This window comes from Lytechinus pictus, chromosome 16 (genome assembly GCF_037042905.1).
Source record: "Lytechinus pictus isolate F3 Inbred chromosome 16, Lp3.0, whole genome shotgun sequence".
In the NCBI taxonomy this organism is placed as follows: Eukaryota; Metazoa; Echinodermata; class Echinoidea; order Temnopleuroida; family Toxopneustidae; genus Lytechinus; species Lytechinus pictus.
Window position 1 is genome coordinate 9,474,165 of NC_087260.1, and position 10,350 is coordinate 9,484,514.

The 10,350-nt window shown below is 37.6% G+C and overlaps 1 protein-coding gene across 1 annotated transcript in view; it reads left to right on the forward strand.

Annotated features, from left to right (window-relative positions):
- LOC135156975 (uncharacterized) overlaps positions 1-9,863 on the forward strand; it is a 41,107-nt gene extending 31,244 nt beyond the window's left edge. Inside the window, exons 8-11 of the mRNA XM_064111203.1 lie at positions 666-930; positions 3,093-3,368; positions 6,178-6,405; positions 8,694-9,863. Coding sequence (XP_063967273.1) covers positions 666-930; positions 3,093-3,368; positions 6,178-6,405; positions 8,694-8,863 — 939 coding nt within the window. The 3' untranslated portion in view covers positions 8,864-9,863. The remainder of the gene's footprint in view (positions 1-665; positions 931-3,092; positions 3,369-6,177; positions 6,406-8,693) is intronic.
- The last annotated feature ends 487 nt before the right edge of the window (positions 9,864-10,350 follow it).

A 10,350-nucleotide genomic window follows, 5' to 3' on the forward strand; every position in this document is an offset into this window, starting at 1 on the left:
ATTATAAAGCTTACAAAGTGTTTTTTCAAGCTCAGGAAAAATCTCTCGACATTGATTTCAGTGGTTTATTATTGTTTTTAGGGTGTCAGGTCACATGTGTATCCTGAATTATCCAAAAGACGCATTCTAATTATTATGCTAATGATATTCCATGGTAAAAGATCGGTATATTTTCATCATAAGATATGAAGACATGTATTGCATTCATAGCTACTTTTTTTTAATGGGAATTCTACAAAATTGACAAAAATCGGTAAAATAATGATGTATCCTTGAATTAAAATAGATGCTATCGAAGGGGGAAATTCACCCTTATGATTTATGGTTTTATAAAAACAGAAAAATTGAGAAAACTGTGCTGTTATGCTTGTCTAATTTTCTTTTGCTTCTATAGTTTGTGACAGAACCACACATCCTATTGTGTGCAATGAAATTTTGTGGAGTGACAAAATTTGAAGATGAACTTGAGAGGTTTCCAAGATAGGGAAATGTAGCAGAGCAGCTCCTTTAGGTTTCTCAAGTTTTCCATTGCTTTAAGATGTTAGAGAATCACACATCCTATTGTGTGCGATGAAATTCTGTAGAGTGATATCATTTGAAAATGAATGAGTCGGCCATTCAAGTGAGCTCCATTTTGTTTCTCAAATGTGCTTTTTCCTCTACAGTTTGTGACAGAAGCACACATCCTGATGTGTGCGATGAAACTGTGTGGAATGACGTCACTTGAAGATCAACCGGAAGGATGTCCTCGCCAGAAGTCGCATGTAAGACGGCAATTCCAGTGGTTGACTAACCTTGCACATAGAGTGGTGGACTTCTGCTGGTTTCCTCCAGATAGAGGAGATGTACAAGTGGCTGCCGCATCATTTGACGAGAAACTGAAAGACGTTGAGGAAAATGTTCTTCGATACTGCTATTGCAACACTCATGGTAATTCAAGATTGTGCATGCATGTTTATATGTGACCCCTGCAGCCCCAAAACCGATAATGAGTTGTCCAAAATGAATGGTGTTAGATTTTATTATGCTAAAAAACAGCACATCCTGAACTTTAAAATGATGTAGTTTTGACAGATAGTTTAAGAAGAAGAAATATTATTATAAATGTTAAGCTAATTTTATATATCGTACTTTTTTAAAGGCCAAATTGCCATATTATGTACAGAGAACTTTGGGGGGGGGGGGGCAATGGATGGCACTGATTTATATTTAAAGTTTTGGAGGGATGATACATGTATACATATGTCCCAGGATTTGAGCCAATGGAATATGATAATAGTTTTACGCTAACAAGGTAGAATACTGATCAACACTTTGTGGACCCTCATTAATTGTGTGTCATAAATTGCTATTCTTGAAATATAATGTTCGCCATGATACGGTAATGATACTGGCAATGACTTAACCCTAAAAAGACTAGGGGTGGTTTAGATTTAGCCACCCCCCTCAACATTTTCGCAATAATCCACCGTGCAAAATTATAATAATAATAATTTGATATACCACAAATTGCCTCTAAGGGGTTAAGAGAAAGGAAAAATGAAGTATAAAGGAAATAGAAATACTTTGCGCAACAAAATGTATCAAAAACTTTTTTACTTTATAGTCTGACGCAACCTTCAAGATAAAAATTGCGATCCCCTGGTACACAGTTCCGAAATTGCGCAATATTTCATAAGTGCATGCAGACCCAAAATTCCTCAAAAACGTGAATTCGTGTACAGTTCCAATACAAATAATGTTTTTATCCAGAATTTATAAATGTTTCATTATTTTTCGTTTTACTATTTCTCAAAATCAATTAATTTCATCTTCATTATGGTCAAAATAAAGTCCCGGATAATTTCTATTGAAAAAACAATTTAAAAAAAAAGTCTATCATAAGAAACTTAGGAAACAATGAAATATATAAGAAAATAGAAGTGATGTTGAAATTTTTTTTAAAGTACATTTGATCAGATTCCTGTAAAGAGTCTGTGAACCAAAAACTTCCATTTTAGGGGTATTTTCTACTCAATTAGAGCAAATATGTGATTTTACGTATAAATTAGCATAATTAATTAGCAGTGAGATTTTCCGCAGAATCAGATCATATAGTTTTGTAGATTATGCCAAATAATGATAATAATAGCTGGATTTCTACAGTGCTTTCTGCCTGAGGATACGAAGCGCTTGCTATTATTACCCTGGCTTTAGCTTGAGCTACCATCACTGGTGCTTAGTGCATGCAAGGAATTAATCCTGCCGGGTACCCGTTCACCTCACCTGGGTCAAGTGCAGCACAGTTTGGATAAATTTGTTACTGAAGGAAAACACGCCGTGGCGGCTTGGATTTGAACCCACGACCCTGTTTTTGAAAAGGGAGAATCACTAGACCACAATGCGCGCACACAGTGCGTAGAATGTTGCATCATGGGATAGTTGAGATGGTGATGTGCAAGGGTGTCTGTTCGAATTTGCTCTTTAGGGGAATCTAGCTTTGGTCAGAAAATTTGATGTTGGACAGGAGAAAAATAAATGAAACAGAATTGTGAAAGTTTGAAAGAAATCGGACGAGCAATAAGAAAGTTATGGCTGTTTTAAACTTAAGATCCCTAATTTCAAATTGGCAACTGGGTATCAATATGTAAATTATGACAAGGGGCAAGGACAAGTTTCCTGCCGGTCAGGTACTTTATTATCAGGGATTTGTGGTTTTCTCCTAAGTACCCAATTCCCTGGGGCAGCAATCTAGATATAACCCAGGTAGTATATTGTTTTATGTCCTCATGAATGAAAAATATAATTTGAAAGTAAAACTTTTGAAAATATTAAATTTTAGCCATTTCATGCATTGGAGTACATGGAAGAGTAGTCCTTGCCATACATCACAATGACATCACATAATGCGGCCCATGTGAAGTCACCATGGGTATAGTGATTACCAATATTTACAACTTTTAAGAATTCATAAATTTCTTATTGTTTGATATTTTTCAAACTTTCACCTATCAACTCGTCTGATTTTTTTCCCCTTTAATTTAAAACAAGTTTTCATTTGGGCTGGATTCCCCTTTAATTGTTTGTTTCATAATGTGTACTTCTATGAACAGGGAAGTCCGATGACATGGTCTTGTGCCACGCCAAAACTTGTGAGCATGCCTGGTTCCACTTAGAATGTGTGGGACTGGACAAGGCTCCGAACTCGGAAGATGACTGGTACTGCTCCAAGGAATGCGAAAACAGTGGATCCTACATCTACTGCTTCTGTCACATGAAGCAACCGGCAGGGGTTAATATGGTCCAGTGTCACCTAGCGGATCAGTGTAAGAAGTATGTGTGGTACCACCAAGATTGTGTGTCTACTAGCACGGATGCTCCCTTACCAGGTAATAGTCATAATATACTGTAGTTCTTATATGGTCCAGTGCCACTAGCGGAGCAGTGTAAGAAGTATGTGTGGTACCACCAAGATTGTGTGTCTACTAGCACGGATGCTCCCTTACCAGGTAATAGTCATAATATACTGTAGTTCTTATATGGTCCAGTGCCACCTAGGGGAGCAGTGTAAGAAGTATGTATGGTACCACCAAGATTGTGTGTCTACTAGCACGGATGCTCCGTTACCAGGTAATAGTCATAATATACTGTAGTTCTTATATGGTCCAGTGCCACCTAGCAGAGCAGTGTAAGAAGTATGTGTGGTACCACCAAGATTGTGTGTCTACTAGCACGGATGCTCCCTTACCAGGTAATAGTCATAATATACTGTAGTTCTTATATGGTCAAGTGTCACCTAGCGGAGCAGTGTAAGAAGTAAGTGTGGTACCACCAAGATTGTGTGTCTACTAGCACGGATGCTCCATTACCAGGTAATAGTCATAATATACTGTAGTTCTTATATGGTCAAGTGTCACCTAGCGGAGCAGTGTAAGAAGTAAGTGTGGTACCACCAAGATTGTGTGTCTACTAGCACGGATGCTCTATTACCAGGTAATAGTCATAATATACTGTCGTTCTTATATGGTCCAGTGTCACCTAGCGGAGCAGTGTAAGAAGTATGTGTGGTACCACCAAGATTGTGTGTCTACGAGCACGGATGCTCCCTTACCAGGTAATAGTCATAATATACTGTAGTTCTTATATGGTCCAGTGTCACCTAGCGGAGCAGTGTAAGAAGTATGTGTGGTACCACCAAGATTGTGTGTCTACGAGCACGGATGCTCCCTTACCAGGTAATAGTCATAATATGCTGTAGTTCTTATATGGTCCAGTGTCACCTAGCGGAGCAGTGTAAGAAGTATGTGTGGTACCACCAAGATTGTGTGTCTACGAGCACGGATGCTCCCTTACCAGGTAATAGTCATAATATGCTGTAGTTCTTATATGGTCCAGTGCCACCTAGCGGAGCAGTGTAAGAATTATGTGTGGTACCACCAAGATTGTGTGTCTACGAGCACGGATGCTCCCTTACCAGGTAATAGTCATAATATGCTGTAGTTCTTATATGGTCCAGTGCCACCTAGCAGAGCAGTGTAAGAAGTATGTGTGGTACCACCAAGATTGTGTGTCTACTAGCACGGATGCTCCCTTACCAGGTAATAGTCATAATATGCTGTAGTTCTTATATGGTCCAGTGCCACCTAGCGGAGCAGTGTAAGAAGTATGTGTGGTACCACCAAGATTGTGTGTCTACTATTACGGATGCTCCCTTATCAGGTAATAGTCATAATATGCTGTAGTTCTTATATGGTCCAGTGCCACCTAGCGGAGCAGTGTAAGAAGTATGTGTGGTACCACCAAGATTGTGTGTCTACTATTACGGATGCTCCCTTATCAGGTAATAGTCATAATATGCTGTAGTTCTTATATGGTCCAGTGTCACCTAGCGGAGCAGTGTAAGAATTATGTGTGGTACCACCAAGATTGTGTGTCTACTAGCACGGATGTTCCATTACCATGTAATATAATTATAATAATAATTACACAGCGTGTCCCACAAAAATGCTAATGGCACTCTAGATGGGTACAAACTAAAATTACAAATCATCATTGTTTATATTCTTTATTCCAGTAAACTACAAGTAATTTCTACAACTGGATGAAATTTTATGTAATACCATCTAATAAAAAGATATGACCATCATACTAGTAAAACATCAGGAACCCTCTTCATCCTAGTTTCAAGCTTTGTTATCTATCAAGTGGCGCAAATAATATATATTCATGTTCAACCACAGCCATAAATCTGCAAGTGTTTTCTTTTGTTCGGGACTTTGGGATGACCTAATCATTTACCCACCTCTGAAGAAAAGATATAATTTGTACCACTTGACTAGATAACTTAATTTGTGGTAGCTGACCTGGCTTTACATACTGTTCTAGAAATTTCAAATTTTTTTTATATGTGTTTGTCGTCTTTCACACCTCATCTTCAAAATTGAAGGTGTTGTTCTCTTCAAAGATCAAACGGATAGCAATATGAGTGGATTATTTATCTTCAGTATATAATTCTTAACTATTGTGTAAAATTTGGGTGGATTTTTACTGAGTATTAGAAGTTTAAACTCAACGTTGTGATTTTGTTGGGTCTAAAAATGCAAAACTATCTTGTGTATTTCTCGAGACCTTTCAAATGGGTAAACTTCCAAGCTTGGTAGCAAAAAATCAAGCAGATGAACCCATGTTACTTTTTGCATATTTGGAATATTTCGGTGGTAAAATAACTCTGCAAAATTTTGTGAAAATGACATGGATTTCATATAGCTGTGGAATGTCCGTAATACAAAGCTTGGATTGAGAGGTTCTCTTATGGGTGCAAAAAGAAGGCAGGTGTCTCTATGTTTAATGGACCATATCGCATAAAATTTAAGCCAGTTACATGAAATAAATGCTTACTTACAAGTAGGAAATTATATACATTATTATTATGTGATTTTCAAATTATACTCAGAGTGCCTTAGCATTTTTGTGGGACATGCTGTACTAATCTAGTATCTTTTGCATACAGTGTATATTATCATGGACCGTTTAACATCTTTGGGCGCTTCCAAGGACTTGGGTATTATTACCCTGGCTTTTAGCTAGGCACTTCAATGTGCTGAACCACACTAAGTCTCTTAAGTATGAAGGAGTCTACTCAAATGATATCAATAATATCAGATTCTCAATTCTCGTCTCTCTCTATTCTATATCCAGAAACATGGTACTGTTCTGAGGAATGTGCGCTTGGAGCTGAAAATGATGACCATGTGCTGAACCACACCAAGGCTCTGATGTATGAAGGTCTATGTCATCTTATCAGACGTCAAGCCGTTAGTGAAGGTAACGGACCTGCCATGGTGGATGACTGGAAAGCTGATATGCTCAACTTCCATGAGTGGGATCGTAAGGGGTATCTGGCAATCGGGCATTGCTTTCTTGCATGTAAGTATACATCAAGGTTTAATCCTATATAGCCGGGGGTGGCCTATTTAGTCCTGCCCCCTGCGAAATCTTGTAACCACCCCGCGTACTGACTTGTAAGTTTCTAAACTTGTCATTTTCAAAAATTATCTAAATTTGTGACGGCCTGAAATTGTTCAACAGTTTCTATATGCATTTCCAATCCAAAATCGCTCAAAATGTGATTATATGTACAAATCCAAAGCAATTTCTTCATAATTGTAGATGTAATCAGTATGTGTCTCATTATTTCTTCTTGTACTGATAAAAAACAATTGTGTATAAGGTATAAAATCAGGCATTACTATCTTGCTTATAAGTATACAATAAGGTTTAATCCTATCTAGCTCCGGGGGGGGGGGGGGGGGGGCTGATTCAGACAATTTTCTTGAACAATTTGTATTGCGAGAAGCTGGCACCGCGCCCTATCACAATCTTTTTCTTTCACGTCTTGCGACTTTTGAGACCAAATTTGCGACCCCCAGGTACGCCGTACCAAATTCTGCAACATCTCATAGGTGGATATCAGACCCAAAATCACTCAAAAAGGTGAATTCAGGTTCACATTTAATGCTTATTCTTTACCGAGGTAATTTTGGAACAATTAGTGACAAATTTTACAGATTGTGTCTTGGCTAACGTGCATGCCGATTTTCATCCAGATCATTTGATTAACAGCGAAGATGTCTGGGGGATGGCAAATATGCCTCCCCTAAAATATATAAGACAAATGTCTATGTCATTGTCAGTTGTGTTGTAAAAATCTTTGAATTCTTTCAAACAGAATTCAACAAAATTACCACACAAGTGTTTGTATGCATAAGTATGTATCATATGCCATTAACTCAATTTATCAATGATTTTCTCTTACTTGTAATTTTGTTTGCACCCCCCCCCACCCCCTTCACTTGTGCGCCTTCAGCATCTCTTACAATGTGGATATGGTGCCTAACAAATTGCATATATTATTATTATATTTTTCTTGAAGAGAATGTATAATTGGCAAACAATATTAATAGGCAAAATAAACTTGTTTTTGTCAGATTTCTTGTGCTTTTCCAAGCAAAATAGGGGGGGGGGGGTTGGGCTGTTTCGCAAAGAGTCAAGTGTGAAAATCATGAAAGTCATGCTTTAGTGTGGACACTAATTAATAAGCAATGACATACATCATCTGAGCTTGATCTGACCAATGCCGTGATCCGATATATAGGGCAAGCAAATGTGAATTTGATAACTTTCAAACACACTTTCATCTTTGTGTAACATACCCCCCCCCCCCCTGTTTGTCATTTTTGTCTCACCTGCATAGCAGAGTGAGACTATAGGCGCCGCTTTTCTGACGGCGGCAGCGTCAACACCACCAAATCTTAACCTAAGGTTAAGTTTTTGAAATGACAGCATAACTTAGAAAGTATATGGACCTAGAATGAAACTTGGCCATAAGGTTAATCAAGTATTTTTACTGAACATCCTGCCTGAGTTTCAGGTCACATGACTAAGGTCAAAGGTCATTTAGGGTCAATGAACTTAGACCATGTTGGGGGAATCAGCATAAAAATCTTAACCTAAGGTTAAGTTTTTGAAATGTCATCAGTTTCACATCACATGACAAAGGTCAATGAACTTTGGCCATGTGGGGGAGGGAGTATCTGTTGAATTACCATCATAACTTTGAAAGTTTATGGATCTGATTCATGAAACTTGGACATAAGAGTAATCAAGTATCTTTGAACGTTTCTTCCGAGTTTCAGGTCACATGACCAAAGTCAAAGGCCATTTTAGAGGTAATTATTAGATTGCTGTCATAACTTTCAAAGTTTATAGATATTGTGTACAAAATGTGGATATAGGGGTAATCAAGTTTCACCGACAAGTTTTAGGTCACATGATCAAGGTCAAATGTCAATAAACGTAGTATTGTATCATTATATGAATGGTCTTTTTTGTGAATAATTATTTGATAGTAGTTTTCAAAGTCAGCACTGCTGCTATATTGAATCGCATGATGCAGGTGAGACCGCCAGAAGCATTCTACTTGTTTAATCCTCTTGTTCTGCTCACCTCCACCATACAAATCCTCAACATCAACCACTCGGAATACACAACTATGCCCAAGTACAATCTTTTGGGAACTCATAATTTTATTTTTTTTTGGGGGGGGGAAAAAATTCAACTCAGAAAAAGGAGGTCACACGTAATTTAATTGAAAGAGTTTCCTTTGAACTTATCTTTTATGATGCAACAATATTTTATCTTGTTCATTATGTCAGGTGTTGGAGGATTTGCTGATCCAGAACTTCGAGACAGCTTCATTTGGAACAGAGTTGCAAACCCCAGCGGCAAACCAGGGGCAAACATTGGATTGGAGGAATGCGTGACTTTGGACTATCAGGGTTCGTACGGGTCATGGAATTACACTTTTTTGTGTTTCAGGCCTTGAAAGTCATGGAAAATCTTTTTTTTTTTCATTGAAAAGTCATGAAAAGTCATGGAAAATTTTTTTTTTTTAAAGTTCAATGATTTTCCGTTAGAAATAGTGATCGAGCTCCGCTTACCATTTAAAAATCATCAAAAATCCACACTCAAAATCATGAATAAGCCTTGAAAATAGGAGGAGCGCAGTTTCAAATTCCGAAGTTGCGTCTTTTTTCTGTACCACGTATTTCCATACCCTTGGTACCAGGTATGGAAAAAAAATCAACGCAATGGTCGGGAAACAGTTGCATGTATAGGGGTCCAATATGACTACCACCATGTGCAATTTCTAATGCACATGTTTCCCCTACAGATATCACAATTCTGTGATAAAACAATTTGAATTACACAGGAAATAAATCCTATAGTCTAGTAACCTAGCATTGGTGAGTTGTCATTCGGCTTTGCTTTTCAAAACGGCCTATTAATAAATTATAACTTAAAAATCATTTGGTTTTATTTTCTAGGGGATGAGGTAAATATCAGACAATAAATCATCAAACAAAGCTCCATCTATTTTACAAGGCAGGCTCACGCACGCATTGGCGCTTGTACTAGCTAGCCAGTCTGAGCTCTGTCTCTCTGCCAGAGCTCTGGGGGACAAATCGCTCCGTAAAGGCCTCAATGACTGTGATTTTCTGTTTCAGACAGAGTTTACATTTCGGGTATATTATTCAAAACTGCCAATAAAGTTTTATGATTTCTTCATTGTCATATGTATATTTAAGTTATTATTGAATACATTCTGACCAAATTTAGACTCCCCCATAGAGAAATGCAATTTTCATGGAGATCTGCGTTTTCAAAGAACTTCAGGGAAAGTTAGGGTATGTGGGCCTTTATTACATGTACATGGCCAAGTACAGGGTATTGTACTGGAATAGACGGAGTAGAAATTAGATATTGAATTCATTTATATCCAAGACCAACTCATAGTCACACCCACATTCAAGATTCTAAGCATGAAAAAAATAACTTAAAAAATCATACAATATTAAACAAAAAGTAATAATTCATTAATAATTGAACAGGTATTCCTCAAAATACCAAAAAAGTAGCATTTAAAAAGAGCTCCCGAAATGGAGAAAATGGCTGCTATCGGAATGATCACTTCCAACCTATTTTTCAGACGAGCAAAAATGAGTTTCAGATCCCAAGATCACAGGCAATTAAGGAACAATGAACTTTTACCATGTTGTGGTATCAACATATAAAATCTGATACATGTAGATGTTTAACAATTTCATTTTTTTGCAACTATCCAATTTGTTCATTTTTGTCTCGCCTGCATAGCAGAGCGAGACTATAGACACCACTTTTCCACGTTGAAATCTTAACCAATGCTAAGTTTTAGTTCATGAAACTTGGCCATAAAGATTATCAAGTATTACCGAATATCCTGCCCGAGTTTCATGTCACATGACCAATGTCAAAGGTCATTTAGGTCAATGA